This window comes from Pygoscelis adeliae, unplaced genomic scaffold (assembly GCF_000699105.1).
Source record: "Pygoscelis adeliae isolate BGI_AS28 unplaced genomic scaffold, ASM69910v1 Scaffold13, whole genome shotgun sequence".
Lineage (NCBI taxonomy): Eukaryota > Metazoa > Chordata > Aves > Sphenisciformes > Spheniscidae > Pygoscelis > Pygoscelis adeliae.
In genome coordinates, this window is record NW_008824499.1 from 3,025,605 (window position 1) to 3,045,463 (window position 19,859).

The window sequence follows — 19,859 nt, forward strand, 5'->3', positions numbered from 1 at the left end:
GAAAGATTAAATGTTTTTCTCAGCAATTTTGGTCTTGATAATGAAGAACTTAAGGTAATTTATTGTTCTTGGCCTCAGTGCCTCACTTCTGCATTGTTTCACTAATTAGTGTTCACTTGATATATCTGCATTTCTAAATTGCATCCCACTGTGCTTGAAGTGATTTGGCACTGTAAATGATACTGTGAGCAACCTTCTGGGTAGTTTTTTGGAGCAGGCCTTGTGGTAGAGGAATGCTTTTGTCAAAAGCTGTGCTAGCTGAACATAAGTCCATGAAAAACTGCGTTGAGGAGAAGCAATGGCCAGAGCAAAAGCCTAGGAGCCAGAACCATGTTCTAGCCCCAGTGCTTGCTGCTCAGGCTAGTTGCTTAAGCTCTGATTTGTGATTCCCAGAGTCTTTGCATGTGCTGTGCAGTGACATAGTCGGAAAGCTGCTCATCTGTCTCTTTTGTCCCTTTTCAGAGGATGGGGGTCATAATCCTTGAATGATGCTGAGTTCAAGCACATTGAGGGTGGATTAAGGCTGACCCCAGCTGAGATAAGCTCTGGTTTCCTATGTGCCATTTCCTGAGCTATAGGTTAGACTTGGCCTTCCCCGGGGCACATCTGGCTCCCTCTGGGCTGATCCCCATGTGCCTTGGCAGGAGCTTTCAGAAATCTGAATAGCACTGAGGGAAAGGAGTAGGAAAGGGACATTCAAACCTTTCTAAAGATGCATTATCTTTGAAACACAAGCGGCATCATGCTGTATTCCAACCAGGGGAATTAGCAGAAGGGCCCTCCTTGATTTTAAAAGCTTACAAAATAAAAGGGCCCCCAGCCTTCAGGAAGACGCAGATATGCTTCAGGCAGCATGGGGTAGGCCTGGGTATATTTCCTTGTTCTCTGCCTTCTCCGTGACTTGCATTTCTGTGAAGCAGGGAATTCCCAGAGCGAGGCTGCAGTGCGGAGACTGTCAGTACTTTCTCTGGTAGGAAGGGCCTGTGAAACCGTTCCTTGGTATCCTTTGAGAGTGTTTGGATTATTAACAGAAAGCTAATACACCTTTTTTTTTTTTTCTTCTCACTTTCACAATAGCAATGTCTGGGGAGAACAGAGAGAATACGCTCTTCTACTCTGAAATTCCCAAAACCATAAACAAAGCTGCCGTCCTGTTGCTTTCCTGGAAGCCTCTTTTGGATCTTTTTCCGGTAGGTCCTGATTTCTTTCTTGTTTCTTGGAAGTGTAGCAAGTACACAGGCTTTGGGGTTGCACCTATAAGCCATCATTAAAATTTGGAGTTTATTGTCTTAAACATTTTAAGATTCTCCTTGTACTTGGCTAACTCTGCAGCCATCTCAGAAACAAGCACAGCTTTCTCATCAGTGTTTGGATTTACAGCCTCTGTGTGTCATAAAAACTGTATGTGCTGGATGATTCCTCCTTTGCCGGCAGAGATTGCAAGTGCTAATTTGCATCATATTCTCTGCTATGAGATCCTGGGGATTGCTGAAGGAGCCTGTAGTCTCCAATAATCACTGTCTTCCAGGGGGAAGTGATGAGTCCCCCTGAGGATCAGTCAGTGGCTCTGTGACTCATGCTGGAGCAGAGGATTCCTTTCCCACTCACTGGGACATGTGTCCCCTTTTCACCTCTGTGCACAGCAAGCCCGCACCAGTCCCACCCCATGCACTGTGGCAGGTTGGAGGAGGTGGGACAAACCCCTTGTGGAATTAGGTGTGTTCTTTCCCATGTTATTTCCTGAGGCTGTCAGCCAAACATAAAATTCATGCTGTGCTCTCCTCCCACCAGACCAGTCACCATATATCTTTGTGAAAGTTAGCAAAGACACTCCTGCTCATTCTAGAAATGACAGACGTTCAGTCTGATCTTTCTTATACAAGTGTATATTGGAAATAATGCCAGCCTTGCTGTGGGAGAAGTGGCTATCCGGTTTACAGTTGTGTAGGATCCGATCGTGGCCTGCATCTACAAGTGCTGATGGCAGAGGCACAAGCAGGAGCGGGCTTCTAGCCACCAGCAGGATTCTGGAGGAGGAGGGTGTCTGCACAGCCCTCTGCTCCTGGAAGCTTGGCATGCGGAGGCGCTCTGACAGTATAGTAAGGTATGCAGAGCAGAGGTGTTGATTGTGCTTCTCTGCCCGTATTCAGGCCATCCTGGACTACGGGATGTACTCTCGTGAAGAGGAGTTGCTACGGGAGAGGAAGCGAATTGGCACCATTGGGATTGCCTCTTATGATTACCACCGAGAAAGCGGTACCTTTCTGTTTCAGGCTGGGAGTGGAATTTATCACGTAAAAGATGGAGGCCCTCATGGATTCACTGTGAGTTTACTCATCTCTCCTGTTTTCTGCAGTACTACTTTCCTCTGGCTAGAAGCTCCTTTGGCTTGGAGCAAAAGCAGAGCGTAGCCTTGACAACCCTTGAAATGCAGAGAAGTCCTCCATAGGCATGCATTTCCATGGCTGTAGAAACTCAGATGGAGAATTACAAGAAATGGTAGAAACCAGGGCAGCAAGGCAGGACACCAGATTTTGTTGATTTTTCATAAGTAGCAATGCCAATAAAAAGCAGCACAAAGGCTGTGATGCTCCATGCTCTTTCATGTAGTCAGAAGTCACATCAGAGGCAGCTTTTGTTCCCAAGCTGTCGTTTAGAGGTCACTGTTCAGCAGTCAGTGCTGTATGTGTTACAAGATTTGGCTGTATAACTTGCAGAACAAGCAGCCTTTACTTTGCTGGTGCTGAAGCTGGACTTCAAAGCTGAAATAATTTCTTATTATTATAACAAATGCCTGATGTCTGTCTAACCCTGTTGTCAGGGGGAATTTACTGTACCCTGAGTTGCTTTTGGAGGACAAGACTGTATGTTCTGCCAGCCTCTTTTTAGGGTGCTGTTTTTAAGAGTATGCCAGGCTTCTCTAGGCAAGCTGCCTTCTGATTTGTGGCTAATCCTCAGCACTGGTGAAAGAGGGATCTGTGCAACCATGGTAGAAGCACAACTTTCCCTATAAAATACCTGCATAGTATTTTTCTGTGTTTAAAATTGATAGATTCCTCTGCTGTAAACCTGTGTATTTGAAGTCAGTGTCCACACTACTGTAGTCTTAGAGACCTTCTGATAATCCAGTTTAGTTTCTGTAAGTGTCCATGTGTAATCATTGTTTACTGTGCCTTTGTTTTTTTCCTTTCAAACAGCAACAGCCTTTAAGACCCATTCTGGTAGAGACCAGTTGTCCAAATATCCGTATGGATCCCAAGCTTTGTCCAGCTGATCCAAATTGGATTGCATTTATCCATAGCAATGACATATGGATATCTAATATAGAAACCAGAGAAGAAAGGAGGCTAACATTTGTGCACAATGGTAATGCATCCTGAATTAAAATCTCTGTACCTCCTCTGCACTTGTTCTTGCTAGACTGAATTAAGCAATGGCACTAGGGGTTCTTCTGAAATCTGGGGGAATGGATGCTGTTTATTCCACCTTGTTTGTCACATTCTATGTGTTTTCTCTAGTGCAAATATTGTGGGATGATTCTTTTCCCTGCACTGTGGAATCTGGCAAAGTGAGTTATTTGTTGAATACACATGGAAGGGCTCTTCTGAAACACAGCACATTCCTTTTTACTGGAACAGCCTTTTTTGTGTGGAGGAGCTGTGGGTGGAATAGAGCTGGAGGAAAGTTTCTGTCAGTGAAATCAGGCTGCAGGCCTTTTAGAAGCAATATAGAGAGTTTCTGAATATGACTGTGGCTTTTGCTGGCCCCTCATACTCAGTCACTTAGGTCCTCGCTTCTTACCCTCTCCAACTCTATTTTAGACATGTATCCTGGAGGAAGGAAAATGGGAAATTGTTGATAAAACACTTTTTAAAAATCGATTGCATTTTTTATTTAAATCATACTTTGTATTTAAACTATATCATTTAAATTTTAGTTAAATTAAAATTTCTGACACTTTATAATAATGCTTTAGCTTATTTAAATGTTAAATATTAAAATATTATGTAAGTACATTAAAAATAAACTGTAGCAATGACTCCTTCTCAGATGATAATTATTTATGGAGCGCTGCTAAGTTACCTCCAGGGTAACAGGAAAAATATTGAAGCCCTATGGATATGTCATCATGTTGAGATGTTATGTAAGTCTGTTACTTTTGGTTTGTACAGTGAATGAAATGCTGATGCTTTCATTTTCCCGAATGTTGATATTTTCAGTCTCAGTTGTTCAGAAAGGTTTGTGGGGTTTTTTTTTCTTTGATTTTTCTTAAAAGTTGTGGTTCCAATTCACTGAGCTCAGGTAGAGAGAACATTTTCTTTCTTCGACTAGTACATAGAAAATTGAGAGACTAATTGGGTAGAGTAGGAAGGGAGGATGGCTTTCCTTTCCTAAAAGAAGCTGCCATGTCAGAGAAGATTAGATCCTCCGTAAATAAATCAACAGAGCAGGATGGAAGCAGAAAACAAATCTGCTGAGAAGTCAGATTTATTATTGTGTAATTGTTCCTGGGGAGTGAACTTGGGCCGTGTTTGGGATAATGCAGAACTGGTTTGATTCTGCAGTACATCATGAACACTTTTTTGTCTTCTTTTAGAACTGGCCAATGTTGAGGAGGATCCAAAATCTGCTGGTGTGGCTACGTTCGTGCTGCAGGAGGAGTTTGACAGATACACTGGCTACTGGTGGAGCCCAAAGGCACAGCCAAGTAAGTGTGGTGGATCCAGTGTGTCTGACAGGCCCAAGTAGTGGCCCCCCTGCTGTGCTGTCCAGTGCAGAGGTTGGTTTTTTTTTCTGTTACTTGTCTTTATGCAAGATAGGAACGTTATAGCTCCTTTTGAACTGTCTGCAACGGTGGGCATGTTACGGTGGCCTTGTGAGCACATGTTACTGGGGGAAGAGACTTTCATTCTCACAACAGTGGTAGGAGTTGTAAGAGTCTCAGAATGTTATGCTTAATGAAACATGAATCGCACACTTGGTTGGATTTTTCTTCATTCTTTCAACCTGCTTGTGCTCCTGAGAGAATGTTGATGCCTGCAATAACTGATAATGAGAGCTGTTCTGACCAGAAAATGTTAATTCATTTACAGCACTGAATGGGGGTAAAGTTCTTCAAATTCTTTATGAAGAAAATGATGAGTCAGAGGTGGAAATTATTCATGTCACATCGCCCATGCTGGAGACAAGAAGAACAGATTCCTTCCGGTACCCCAAAACTGGTGAGACCCTGATACCTTACATCTCTGTTTCTGGGAGACACATATTTTATTCCCTGTGCCTGACAGCAGTGACTCTCCTAGCCTAGAGCACGGGGTTGTTGGAGCGGTGTTGAGTAGTCTTTGAGTTGGTGTCCAGGTGGTGGAAATGTGTTTGGGGAAAATGCTGCTGGGGAGGTTAGATTAGTCACTGGTGACTGTGCTGATATTCCAGCCATGTGCTTACTAGGAGCTCTGAGACTGGGTGTCTCAGGAGTTGGCAGAAACCCTATCTGATTGTCACTATTTTGGAGCTGCTGTCTCAGATCCTGGCAGATCTGAGTTGTTAGGGGTTGATTCTCATTACAGCCCTGTGTCTCTGAGGGAATAGCTGCAGAATTATGGCCTTTTGATTTTTTGGGAGGGTTTCTGTTTAGCTGCTGGCAGTGCCCTGGTAGTTAAGTTCTGAAGGGCTCTGGTCTCCGTGTTGCTCTTGGACTTTGAACAACAAACTCAGCGTGCGTACAGCCTACCAGGAAAGCTCCCTGCTGTCATATTTTCAAACAGTAAATGAGCTGGAGGCTTCAGCAGTAAAGGGGTGAGGGCAGGCTTGAAGCATATTAAGTGGAGTGCCATTGGAAGCAGGGAAGTGGGACTTATGCAGACCTGCTGGGGGCTGATTCACTGGCATGTGTCAGGTGCACGGGGCAAATTTGAATAGTCCGATCCTTGTTCTTCTGAGATTTCCCTGCTGTTACGGCAGGGCGTGTTGCTTGCAGATAACAGTGGTTCACTCTCCTTCCTCACTCCTGAAATCTTAATTTTTTGAAGAAATATCTTCTGTTTGGCTGACCTTCCTAAGCTGTGGAATTCATTCAGATCTTGCAGATTCCCTGATCCACTGGGAAAAGTTTTCTGCTTATGATCCTGATTTACTACTTGTTTCAAGGAGGAAGAAAGGCTCAGTGTTAGCCTGGGAAGCAAGACATGACTCCTCGTGTTTTTTCAGTGCTTGTGTACACCCAGATTTCTGAAGGTATTTTGTCATAGCTTTTTTCAGTGCTAAGTTTCAGCAGTATAGGAAAATGAGCCAACCAAAGCCCAAATCCCTTTAAAAAAAAACAAACTAACTAGGTTTTAATGTCTGGGCCTTAGTTTCCAGTCTGAGCTGCAGGGGCACTAGCCCTTTTCTGTGGGTTGTTATGAGGGCAAAGCTTGAGGTAGCGGAGAAAATTCTTCTCAGGGAGAAGGTAAGTATTTAAATAGGCCAGCACTGTGGCCCAAGGCAAGTTGTTTCACCTCAGTGCATTAGTTTTTGTGTATAAACCGGGTTGATGAAGTGGGAGTACTTCACAGCAGCATTGAGAATATTCAGAGTACATGGAATTTGCCACGTGTGGCTTCTTCTGGATCAACTGGCAGCGGCTTTATTCTTTATAGTCCATCTTTTCTTGCTGTGGAGCAGGCCCCAGCATTTAGCACTGCAGGTGCTGTACAGCAGGATGAGTTGCTGCTTTGTGTAAAGAGTTAACTTCAGATTTTCAGTGTTCAACACAAATATGTAGCTTTATTATCTTAACTGCACGAGTCATGGCAATAGGTTTTTAAGCGTTTAATTTTCACCGTTTAATTTTTACAGATGCTTTTTAGCACTGAATCACTTTCTATGTACCATCTTAAGAATAACAGCCAAACAGTAAACCAAAGCTTGCTTTGCTATCCTGATCACTCGTGAGCATTTACTTCCAAATAGTATGTGCATCCTTTGACTGTGGGAGAGAAGACTGACTGTGTCAGTAGCATGGCTCTTGATGAGATCTGTTTGCGGGATTACATCCACTGAATCTGCCTCATGTTTTCAGTTTCTTTTTTCCCTGCCTGCTTCTGTGCTCTCTCACACATGCAAGTAGGCTATTTGATCAAAGAGCATTCTGCTGTTTGCCTTTCCCAGTTCTGCATGAATAACACCACAATAACCCACAGTTCAAGTCTGCCCTCTTGGAAGCAAACAATTGGTGCCTGACTGCTAACATCTGTTTTTATAGGTACAGCAAATCCAAAGGTCACTTTCAAGATATCTGAAGTGACAATCAATGTGGAAGGCAGAGTAAGTTCTATGTTCTGCTTGTTTTCCAAATAAATACAATTTCTGTGATTCTTTTTTGGTAAAATTCATTTTCCAGCTCAGTACACATAAACATCCTTGGTTGTGATAGCTTAATGGCTTCTCTGGAGGCAGTGCACTTGGCTCATTCCTGTGCAGATACTTGGTGTCTGTGTGTGCAGCAGTATTTCTCAAGGCTATGCTTTCCTTCCCTACTACTGGTTTATGAACTCAGCTGCGGAGCAGAATATTTTAGGTGTGGATGGTTAGGCCTTCTTATGTGACAGATCTCTTGATTGGCTGCAGATATTGGGAAAATTTGATTGCAAAGAGAATATATCACCTTACAAAAGCATGAACATATGGAAACAGATGAACTTTGCTTTCACCCCGGGATTTTTTAACAGATGCAGAAATTTCCATAGCCCAGTCCAAGATCTTCGGACAGTTGGGAAATTAATCTTACCAAACAGATACAGTAGCAGCCATACGTTATTGGGATTCTCTCTACTCTTGAGCTACTTCAGCCATCAACAGTCACCTGCTGGTGTAGCGATGCTGATGTCAGCCAGCAAAGGCAGGGAAAGCCATCAGGACCCTTTGGGTACTGCTGTGACTTGTTCCCAGTCCCAGCAGGGAGAGACTGCAGAACTGCATATCATAAATTAGAACCACGTTGATAACTGGATGTCACACAGGATGTTCAACATCTACCGATGAAAACACCTTACAAAATAGCTCGGTACAGATCACTTCCCCTTTACAGGGGGAAACTGAGTGTTCAAGTGACTTGTCCGAGATGAACGATGGATTTGCGAGCAGCATCCAGATTTCTCAAGTCCCAGCCCTGTCTGTGCTGGTAGTGTGCAGCTCTCCTACTATGCTGGTGTCTGGCTACAGAAGGGGTTGAATCCCCTGTGTTGCAAAGGCTGAGCAATCTAAATTGCATGAGCTGCACAGAAGAAGTCTTCTGTGTCCAGACTCTCATCGTGCATGAAAATTGGTTGGGGGGGGTTCATCTCAGTGTCACTGAATTGCTGCTTTGTCAACAGATTGCAGATGTTGTGGATAAAGAGCTAGTTCAGCCGTTCGAGATCCTCTTTGAAGGAGTAGAGTACATTGCTAGAGCTGGGTGGACGCCAGAAGGAAAATAGTGCGTATGTTAATCCTATCTCTGCTTAGAGGGTTTGGGGCAATACAGTTAGAAGCAGAATGTAGTGGTCTCTGTCTTCTTCAAGCTTCAGCCTGCTTTCAATTTTACATTGCTACGAACTTGTTTGTGCAAAGGGGACGATTTTTCCAAAAACCAAAACAGAGTCCTCCTTGTCTCTTTCTCTGGTACCTGGCCCTACTGCTTTGGTATTGGGCACTCACAGCCTTTGATGTATGTGTCCTCTCAGCATCCCTGTGAGAGAGAGAGTGCAGTGCTATTATCCCCATTTTACAGATGGGGAACTGAAGCCCAGAGAGGCTAAGTGACTTGCCATGGTCACACAGGAAGTCTGTGGCTGAGGAGAGAAATGAGCCCAGGTCCCCCAGGCCCTAGGCTAGCGCCCTAACCACTGGACCATCCTTGCTGACCAGACTTACTGATCAGAAAACCTGCTGTAAGTGCTACTTACATTTGCATGTCATTTTTAACCCTGTAGATGATGTAGTTCAGTGTTTCTAACTCACCAGAAGTTTCTCCAGAATTGTACTTCTCCAGTTCTTGAATCTAAAGATGGCTTTCACCTTTTTCATTTATTTCTTTCCGCCCCCCCAAATGTGGAAGAAATGCAGGGACACATTTGCTCCATTATCTTGCTTTTTGCAGAATTATTGTTAGAGCTACATGTAAAGTCATCAGAAGTATGGCAGGGTCTGCTGCCAGTCCATTTAGGTGCCAGTATTATTCTCTTGTCAGGTATAGATTTAAAACATCAGTATTTTCACAAGTATCCTGAAATTTAAATTGAAATTTTTCTGTTTCATTGTTCCATCTGATTTTTCTCTTCTCTTTCTCCCCTAAAGCACAGTTCAAATCTGGGAGAACAGAATTAATTAAACTTTTGAACCGGCAGTGCTTACGCAATATTGAAATGAAGTGAAATAAGTTCTTGTGTTGTGGAAGAGATTTGTTTATGTGGGTGACATTTTACATGTGGCTTTGTGCTTAATCTGAAATTGAACATTCTTGACTGCCTCAAAATGCCTAGTGCTAATGAGTGTCTGTCAAGATTTTCAGACCTGTCTAATACTTACGGTTGCATGTTATTTTCTCTAATATCTGTCTCCTCAACAGCATCTGGTCCATTTTACTGGATCGCTCCCAAACTCGACTTCAGATAGTCTTGATCCCTCCTGCATTATTCATCCCCACAGAAGATGATGCAATGGAAAGACAGAAACTTATCGATGCTGTACCAGATTCTGTTACACCTTTCATTATTTATGAAGAAACAACAGACATCTGGATAAATGTAAGAATATGAATTTCAGCCTTCTCTGACAGCTTGTTGTTCAAGACCCTATTTGTAGCACTTGAGCAACGTTGGTGCTACTGTGCTGCCTAGGAGAATTTTCCCATTGTACAAGTTCTGTGCATATTCTGTGCTTCCTGCTGTAAAGAGTTCACAGTATGTAGAGAACAGAGAGATTTGGGATGTGAAAGCAGAGCTGCTTTGCTTGAGGCTGCACAGTGGTCAGACAGAGCTAGGAGCAGAGCCCAGGGCTCTGGCATTTCAGAGCAGCCCCTTGCCTGCAGTGTTACCCACTGACGCCCTCCGGCTTCTTGGTGCCAGTTGTTCACCAACGCAGTGCCAACAGGTAAAGTATTCTTCAGCCAACAAAGATCTATCTAGCTGATATTGGGTGAACGAGTCCCCAGAGTCTGCTAACAGTCACTAAAACCCCTCCTTAACTACATATGGTCTAGTGAAATAGATTTGTGTGTAATGTTCTCGGAGGTGTGCCCTAGGGCCTCTGCTGTGAGACCGGACACCGGTGTGCTTAGGCTAATGCTGTAAAAATGAGTGCTGTTCACACATCTGCAGATAAAGATCGATGTCGTTAAAATAGCATCCCGTTGGAGGTGTGCCAGGGTGCAGGAAGGCCTGATCACTGACAGGTAGTTGGATCTTTCAGCAGAGAGCATTTGCACAAAGCCTTCTAGTGAATGATCTCTATACAGCGAGTGCTCTCTCTGATACCATGTTTTCTCCTTAGTAATAGTGTGCGTGGTTTCAGGATGGTGCAATGACTTGTCCTTTCTCCATTATTTTCGCTGGCTGGAGTGGTTTTTGACTGGCAGCTTGTACTGTACAGATAAATGCCCCCCAGTCCCTCAAAAGATTGTCCCTTGAAGCAAGAGTTGGCATCTTCATGAGTGGGAAGATGATGTCAGCTCATCTTTCTTTAAATAACCCTTCACTTGTGGGCTTCCAGACAGCACTGGACAGAGGAGGCCACTGAACTCTGGCTTCTCTGGGTGGCTCTCATATGCTGTCTGCAGAGCTGGACCCACTCTGTATCTAAGCTAGAAAGGCAGGTGCAGAAAAATTTACTTAATTACTTTGGTGGCCAGAAGTTAGAGTTAGACTAGCAAAAAGCCTGGAGCTGTGCAGCATATGTGGCCCCTGCCTGCAGACACCCCCTGACTCATAAGCATAACTGGTTCTCCCAGTAAGGGACAGTGCTGCACCCTGCTAGTGTGAACTGTGTTGAGCAGTAAGAGGAACTTATTATGTGTGACTTCAGTGCCAAAGTGCTGCTGATAACAATAAACCACTGCTCTGTCTCCACAGATCCATGATATCTTCTATGTTTTCCCTCAAACCCATGAAGATGAGATAGAGTTCATTTTTGCCTCTGAGTGTAAAACAGGATTCCGGCACCTATACAAAGTCATCTCGGTTTTGAAGGAGAGCAAGTATAAACGGTCGTGTGGAGGCCTCCCTGCTCCAAGTAAGTGAAATTATTCTTTTGCTTTAATTGGGCATGTACTGCTGACTAGTGAGGAAATAAGTGTCCTTCCAGGTGGCAGGAATTATTGTCTTATTGGAAACTCCTGCTGTTGTCCAGGAAAGCACTTCACTGTACAGTCATTCCTCTTGAAATTGTACAGGGGTTATTCTGTATTTAGCATGCCTTAGTTTTAACCCTGATTCTTCCCCATGGACTAGAGGGAAAAGTTTTAAAAAATCAGATGGGGAAACAAGCTCCCTGTGATACTGTGAAATGCACTTAGTTGGCTTTTCCTTGTCGATGTTGGGACTGTTTGTGCGCTGAATTTGCCAGAGGTTAATCATTATAGCAATAACATGGCTACCTCTGATGTGCAGGGTCCAATGTATCTAACAGATGCACACTGGTTTAGGACTTGATTTTGCAAGTAAAACCAGCATAGTCCCTGTCAGCCTTTTTACAAGCAGATTGGTAGCAGAGAGGCTGACAAAGAGCACAGTTTGAACACACTGTAAAAAGGTCCATAGAGGGCCTCCCTGTCTGAGTGGGCCCACATGTTAGTCCCTTTAAAATGAACATATGTGCTTGGCAGCAAAACCTATGATGACAACTATTCAGAGAATTCCTCTCTGCTCTTAAAAACAATCATGGTATTACTGTATAGACAGAGATGTTAGTAGGAGAAAATTACTGGCAGCTGTTGCAAATGGAAATGGAGGAAGAGTTATTTCAAGCAAAAAAAATTCAAGGACCGCGTGCTTCTGAGCTGCAGTCAAAGTTTGGTCTTGCTCAGATGCATGATATAGCTGTGTGCAAAGCTCCCAGAGTGGCTTTTCCACAGCATGTATTCTTTAATTTACAGTTTCATGCTGTGATACTTAATTTACTTGCTGAGTGTTGAAGGCACTTACTGAGCTCTGCATGCACAAAAAATACACTTAATTTTACTAGAGGTCCTAGTTTCATGCAACTGTTGTTTTTTTTCCCCCCAGATAGCATTATATCCTGGGTTGATTAGATTTCTCTGAATGCATCCGACTTCTTTTTCTCGCTAAATCTCCTTCATTCTAAGGGAAATGAAACCATCTTATAAAAGCAGAGTTGTTCCCTACCCTGTTGCAAAGTTCCACATTTTTTCACACCTGAGATTCCCTTTGCACACCCATTTTTCAGTATAAAACCTCTATTTCTGTGCAAGTGACAAAATACTTAAAAAAAGCAAGCAAGCTGTCCAGGCCTCGGGTTGCATCCTGTGAATCCTTTAACATATATTTCACAGAATGTTAAATAGTACTAGCCCTAACATTTGTCTGGGGAGCTGGCAGAAGTGTGGGTCTTCCGCAAAGGCAAGTTGCTCTTGGGTTTAGTCCAGTAAAAAAGCTTGGAAAGAAGTAGTATTATTGTGACCCTGTGTTTCGTAAAATGTAAAAGTGTAAAATCTCTGTTTGTGTGTTGGTTATTTGCAGGTGACTTCAAGTGTCCCATCAAAGAGGAGATAGCAATTACCAGTGGAGAATGGGAAGTGCTTGGCAGACATGGATCCAATGTAAGTCTCCGCTCTTGCTGCATGGATATCCTGCAAGCAGCACACACTGCAAGGAGGTGGTCTCTGGGGCCTCACAGATCAGTACATGTCACATTCATGAGGCTCTGCTCCCTGAGAAGAGTGGACCTTGCCCCTCCCTGGTATTGAGTTTGAGCATATGTATCATGTGGGTGTTTTTGGTCTACAGTGTGCTTTCATTCTTCTCTACCTCTGATATGCTATTCTGGACCAGAGGTTGTGTTTTTGGAAGTGTGGGAAAGCAACACAGGCAACATTAGTTGGCTTTTTTATCCTGCATGTTCCTGTGTGGATCCTTGTCAACAAGGAGTTTTCCCCACTAAGTTCAAGGCTTTAAGAGGAGGAGAAGGGAGCAAAAATACCGCAAGGCAGCAGCGAGGAAATTCCACATGTTCCATGAGCAGCAAGATGTCATGATGGTGTCCAACTGTTGTCCTGGAATCAAGAGATACTCGTTGGAGGGATCAGCATAAATCTATTAGCCCTGTCTCTTTTTAGGCAGAATACAGTGTTTACGTTCCATGTAGCCTGTGAGCTGGCACAAGGAGGGAGGGAATGCTCCCCAAGTTGCCGCTCTTCTGTCTCTGAGCTGGATGAATTCTTTGATCATTTGAATCAAACAGCAGTTCAAGGAGAACTCTTTGGCTAGTTTGGACTTTGTAAAGGTCTTTGAAATCCTTCCTAAATGGTAATTAGAAACGGGGTTAGGGAAGGAGGTGTGCAAATTGACCTGCATTTGAATCTGTTCTGCTGTCTGCTCAAAAAGAAGGGACAACTGGGGAATATTTAACATGGCAGTGGTTTACAGTCAGCTGCTGCCTTGATTTCCTTCTGGGGTGGTTTATATCATATGTGATTTGGGAAAAGGTCTGAAGAGTGGGGAGATGACAAAGAATGGGGGACAGAGTTATTTGAGGGACGGGATACCATCCGGAGGGACCTGGACAAGCTCAAGAAGTGGGCCCATGTGAACCTCATGGGGTTCAACAAGGCCAAGTGCAAGGTCCTGCACCTGGGTCGGGGCAACCCCCAGTATCAATACAGGCTGGGGGATGAAGGGATTGAGAGCAGCCCTGCCGAGAAGGACATGGGGGTGCTGGGGATGAAAAGCTGGACATGAGCCAGCAATGTGTGCTTGCAGCCCAGAAGGCCAATTGCATCCTGGGCTGCATCAGAAGAAGCGTGGCCAGCAGGTCGAGGGAGGCGATTCTGCCCCTCTACTCTGCTCTGCTGAGACCCCACCTGGAGTACTGCGGCCAGCTCTGGAGCCCTCAGCATAAGAAAGACACGGACCTATTGGAGTGGGTCCAGAAGTGGGCCAGGAAAATCATCAGGGGGCTGGAACACCTCTCCTATGAAGAAAGGCTGAGAGAGTTGGTGTTGTTCAGCCTAGAGAAGAGAAGGCTTCGGGGAGACCTTATTGCAGCCTATCAGTACTTAAAGGGGGCTTATAAAAAGAGATGGCAGCAAACTTTTTAGCAGGGCCTGTTGCAATAGGACAAGGGGTAATGGTTTTAAACTAAAAGAGGGTAGATTTAGGCTAGATCAGATTGAAGAAATTTTTAACGCTGAGGGTGGTGAAACACTGGCCCAGGTTGCCCAGAGAGGTGGTGGATGCCCCATGCCTGGAAACATTCAAGGTCAGGTTGGACGGGGCTCTGAGCAGCCTGATTTAGTTGAAGATGTCCCTGCCCACGGCAGGGGGGTTGGACTAGATGACCTTTAAAGGTCCCTTCCAACCCAAACTATTCTATGATTCTATTTAACACAGCAAAAAATAGGGGAGACTGGGAAAAGTAAAGGACTTGCATGAGAGAGCTGAGCAACAAGGTGTGAAGTGCAAATCATAACTGACAGAGTTGTGGACAGTAAGAACAGTCATTTGGCTTATTCCTTACAGATTGTTGGGCTATAACTCAGCTTTATGGAAGTGGGGTGGGGGAGGAGACTTGGAGGCAGTAGAACTGGGTATTGTTTTGGCAAGAAACAATATTGAGGGATGTGTTGTTTTGGTTTTGACAGATCTATGTTGATGAAGCCAAAAAAGTGGTGTACTTTCAAGGCACAAAAGACTCACCTTTAGAGCATCACTTGTACGTTGTTAACTACGAGAATCCTGGAGAAGTAAAGCGGCTGACAGAATGTGGTTACTCTCACTCCTGCTGTGTCAGCCAGGTACCTGTTTGCCTGTGAGGCCCTGTATAGGCAAGGCTGGCTGGGTGTGCTGTGGCTTATTGGCAGTCTTGTCCTTCATCAATCAGCAGACAAGGCTGTATTTGAATATAACAAAAATAGATTTTACACTCTGTTGTGTGCTCCTGTATGTTGTACAGTGAGTGCATAAACCCACCCTGGAAACCAGATTTGACCTCCCGGTTCAGTTGCTCTTCAGCTCACCTCAGGCAAAAGGAGCCAGGATGAATTGTTTGAAACTGTTTGAGCTTGGCTCTTTTTGCCTGAAGCAGGCTGTAGAGCAATTGCCAGAGATGAGCCTGTGGCAGCGTTGGGTGGGGTTCGAGGTTTCTGGCGCAGTAGCCCGTTCAGCTGGGAATGCTTCACCCAGAAGAGGATTTGTGACAAGGTCCTCATGCCACTGTTGGTTTTGCAGGTGTGTTTTTGGCTTTGGAATGTTAATATCTGAGTTTTGCTAAGGACTTTAGCTTCTCAGAATCTATCTGCTATCAAAAGAGCCCAAACTTCCTGATTTAATTTGGTCCATAAACATCTTCTGAAAGATCTAAATGCAGAAAAAAGTGATCTTGCTTGTGCCTCCGCGCTGAGGAGTTCAAGATAATGTTCTTTTTCTCCCTAGGATTGTGACATGTTCATCAGCAAGTACAGTAATCAGAAGAACCCACACTGTGTGTCACTTTACCGGCTGACAGGACCTGAAGATGATGCAGCTCATAGGACAAAGGAATTCTGGGCTACCATTTTAGATTCAGCAGGTAACAGCATGGATAAGGGACAGGAAAAGGACAACCAGCATCACAGAATGAAAGATATCCCAGAATATGCTCGCTTGAGATTTGCTGTTGTGGGTGACTAGACTTGTCTCTGAAACTCATGTTTGTGTGAGGAGTTCTTGGAGGTACCTGAGTGACATTTTCACCTCAGCAACGAATGGGTATAAACTGGCCATAATGGAATTTAGAGTGGAAATTACTAAGTTTCTGCTGCTAGAGCCAGTAGAAACTGTAGAAAGCCAGTTTTAGCATCGGGGGAGGGGTTTAAGTGCAGTCATTTACTCTGTGCTATATGCCTGCTAATGAGCATATATAATGCTCTGGGCCTCTGGGGAGGGTCATACACTCTGTAAATAGTTGTGTGCTGCTTCCTACTCACGTCTTCGTGAGACAGCTCTTGGGCTTTTATTTTTCCATTTTGTTTCTATTCCCTTTCATCTTTCCTTCCCCAAGGCATACTCTATATCCTATGCTTCCCATGTATTAATGCAGTGAGTCCAAAGTGGGGTTAGGAAGGGATGGGATACCTGTAATGGCTGTGTCAGGGGAGAAGAGTTACTACTGTTCAGAGGAGAGCAGGGATGGGAATGTGATAGGACTGAGAAGGCTCCCCCAGGGCTGGGGCATTCCCAGTCTCTGCCTGGTGCCAGTCACATCCACTGGGAAGTGTGGGAGAGCTCCATTGGGATTGCAGCGAGATTGGTGATGGGGGCAGGGCTGGAGCAGAGCTGCGTTATTCATCCATTCCCTGTTAAACCAGACTCTCTGTTCCCTCCTGTGGCAGGCCCTCTTCCTGATTACGTTCCCCCAGAAGTGTTCTCCTTCGAGAGCTCCACAGGGTTTACGCTCTATGGGATGATGTACAAACCTCACAATCTGCAACCTGGAAGGAAGTACCCCACTGTGCTCTTCATCTATGGAGGGCCACAGGTGAGTGTGGCATGTTGGTGTGGCCAGCAGTGGGGCAGGCTGGCCTGGATCACTCCACTGCTGTCCTGTATGAACAGTTCCTGCTCTGTGCTGAGGATAGCGTGCAGTTTTTTGCCTGTTTGGTGACTAGCTGCTTGGCCAAAGGTGCTATAAGCGGTCATGATTTCCAGATCATAGATCGAGGCACTGCCACTTGTCTGAGAATAGGTATGGAGTAGCAGAGCTGGAACTGGGATAAAGGGGAGTGCAGGTAGTCCCCGTTCCCTGTTCAATCTCCCCCTCCTCCGTAGGGGCTCCTGTTCTTTGTTTCCACTTCCCCCATGTGTATGTGAGGGGAGCTCTCTGTTAGCACTGACCATTAAGCACTGTGTGTGCTTAGGAGAGCTTGCTCCCCAGTCCTCCTTTTCCCCACTGATGAAGAGGAGAAGGTGAGCCCCTTAGCCCTGCTTTGGTTCCCCCAACTCTACTGTGCCCTGCTATGGTCCAAGGCAGCTGGAGTGAGACTTGGTGAAGGGAAAGATTTTCTCCTGGGGAAGAACAGAGGGAGTAGAGAGCAGAGCTGCAGGCTCAAGCTTGGGTTGTGCTGTCAGCAGCTGCCCCTCTTGCTCTATGCCCATTGGTGCTGCAGTGGAGCTCAGTTCAGCTCTTCATATCTGTGACACAGAATGGCTTGTTACTGAGGGAAGAGAGTTTATTTCATAGCAGACCACAAGCAGGGAGAGCGAATCCTGCAGCAGGGAGTAGGGATCTTGAAAACTGCACATTATAAAAATGTATAAAACATTTAAAGGAAAGGAAATATAAATAAAATCTGAAATTGGATTAAGAGGTGACCTCTGGATTCCATTACATAAGTGGTTGTGTTACTGCTCTTCTTCTGTTCCAGGTACAGCTAGTGAACAATCGGTTTAAAGGAATCAAGTATTTCCGTTTGAACACTTTGGCATCTTTAGGCTATGTCGTTGTTGTCATTGACAACAGGGGGTCCTGCCACCGAGGGCTGAAGTTTGAAGGAGCCTTTAAATACAAAATGGTAAGTGGAGCTCTGAGTCTGGCTCTTCATTTTCAGCCAGAGGCAGGTTTGAGTCCCAGTGTTATCTGAGCTGAAGCACTGATTTGGCACAGATGCCCAGCATTGCCTGTGTGATGCTGCCTAGGTTTGGGGAGGGGAACTGCATATAGTTGAGCACTGTGGATTTGAGGGAGGAAAGGTGTTCAATGTGGGAAAGAGATTATGTCAGGGTTTGAGGTTGCGAACCAACTCCAGCTTGGCAGGCATAACGCGAGGTGGTTCATAAGGGGGTCTCTGACTTCCACCAGATATGCTTTGCTGATCACATGAAGCAGGATAGTTTCATTACAGTGTGGGTTACTATTTAAGGCAGTTCCTGTGTCAGGCTGGAGAGGGTGAGTGTGTTTGGCCGTGTGTACAGGCAGGGAGGGCCTGTGCCAGGCTCTGCTGGCTTTGCAGTGTACCTCGCTGTGTGTTGGGAATGGCATTTTCATGCACAGAGCTAGAATGCAGCCTTGCTTTTGTAACAGCAAAAAGCGAAAACACTGAAAGATCTTAATTGTCCCCACGCAAGGAGACAAATGAAGAAAAGGATAGTTAGAGGTGGGTTAGCATGTATTTATTGTCTTATGGGGGAAAGGGGTCATCTTCTGTAACAAGCCTAGCACAGTGGAGTACTGGTGTGTGGTTGGGTGCTGCACAAACAGAAGCAGCAAAGGTCTGAAGGTGGTTACCTTTGGAAATCCTGAGAATGTAACTTTTGCTGGAACTAATAAAACTTAACCTCTTTCTCTCCCCTCCCAGGGACAAATAGAAATTGATGACCAGGTGGAAGGGCTGCAGTATTTAGCATCGCAGTATGACTTCATTGATCTGGATCGTGTTGGCATTCATGGCTGGTCCTATGGAGGCTACCTCTCTCTTATGGCTTTAATGCAGAGGTCAGATATCTTCAGGGTATGTTCATACATCGAGTACTTATTCTGGTGGCGCAGACAGAATTTTTCCCTTAATTCTGTGACCTCCCACGGGTGTTCACAGCACAGGCTTTTGAGCTTGCTCTAGACAAGTGAGGACACAGCGCTCTGGCTGTTTTCTTCAAGACTCTTCTATTTGGGTGACTTCAGAGAGAAGTTGCTTTTCTAGCAAACGTTTCTTCCACAGTATTTCTAATTAGGCTTCCAGGCTTTGATTATTTTTTTGATACTTCACAGATGACAGATATGAAAATCTATTCACTCTTTAAGGCTAGTGCCTGCTAACAAGCCACAGTACCTTTTAAAACCAGCAGTCAGTGGGTGTTGCAAGAGCAGTTATAAGTTATTGTGTGACCTTGTGTTGTCTCTTCAGTTCTCTCCACTTGTGTTTCTGTGTGAAGCATGGGGATGAGATGCTCTTCCTCCGTAAGCCTGTTGTCACTGTTAGGCTTTGGGTGGTGTCTGGGACTGGTATTCAAATTGAGTCTGTACTGGTACAGCTACGGGACTCAGCTTTCCAGAGACAGTGATACCAGTACAGCCCCAATACTGACAGAGATGCCTCAAATCAGAAAATTGCATTTGTGGAATTAAGTGCTGCGCTTTCCTACCTCTCCACACAAATTTGCAGCTTTTCTCCCCAGGAGAGTGTGGTGGTCTTATTTGAGTGTAACCACCCCAAGGAGCGTGGTGTGACCGCACCATCACTGTGCTTGCTTCCCCCAGCTCCAAATGAGCCAGACATAATCTTGACCTGATGTGAAGGTGTGGTGTTGTCCATGACGCTTCCTGCATTAATGCGAGCAGGGTGCTTTTGGGCAGAACACGCTTGCCATCCAAGAAGCCTGGCATGTAAGAGGAGTGTGGGGCTGTTCAGGTAGGCCAATTTTACTGGAATATCTGAGAGTCTGTTCTCGTGAGCTGGGGTGAGGAGGAACAACTGGTCACCCTGGTCAGCTGAGCACAGAAGGATATTCCCTCTCTGGAACTGTGTAAGAGAGCTTTAAACTGTTGGACTGTTGAGCTTGCAATAACTTAACTGTGCTGGTACAGCTATACCAATCTCAGGTCACCTATGCTGAAGGTATCTTATATAGTCTCAGCTGCTGCTCGCTTTGTGTCAGCTGAGCTCTTTGTCCTGTGAACCAGCTAAGGGAAATGAT

At 45.0% G+C, this 19,859-nt stretch overlaps 1 protein-coding gene across 1 annotated transcript in view; it reads left to right on the forward strand.

Annotated features, from left to right (window-relative positions):
- DPP8 (dipeptidyl-peptidase 8) overlaps positions 1–19,859 on the forward strand; it is a 27,793-nt gene that overhangs the window by 788 nt on the left and 7,146 nt on the right. Inside the window, exons 2-16 of the mRNA XM_009321456.1 lie at positions 1,078–1,190; positions 2,151–2,324; positions 3,198–3,366; positions 4,598–4,708; positions 5,094–5,222; positions 7,244–7,305; positions 8,355–8,455; positions 9,587–9,764; positions 11,088–11,247; positions 12,714–12,793; positions 14,834–14,986; positions 15,624–15,759; positions 16,562–16,707; positions 17,594–17,740; positions 18,524–18,676. Of these exons, the coding sequence (XP_009319731.1) occupies positions 1,078–1,190; positions 2,151–2,324; positions 3,198–3,366; positions 4,598–4,708; positions 5,094–5,222; positions 7,244–7,305; positions 8,355–8,455; positions 9,587–9,764; positions 11,088–11,247; positions 12,714–12,793; positions 14,834–14,986; positions 15,624–15,759; positions 16,562–16,707; positions 17,594–17,740; positions 18,524–18,676 (2,012 nt within the window). The remainder of the gene's footprint in view (positions 1–1,077; positions 1,191–2,150; positions 2,325–3,197; positions 3,367–4,597; positions 4,709–5,093; positions 5,223–7,243; positions 7,306–8,354; positions 8,456–9,586; positions 9,765–11,087; positions 11,248–12,713; positions 12,794–14,833; positions 14,987–15,623; positions 15,760–16,561; positions 16,708–17,593; positions 17,741–18,523; positions 18,677–19,859) is intronic.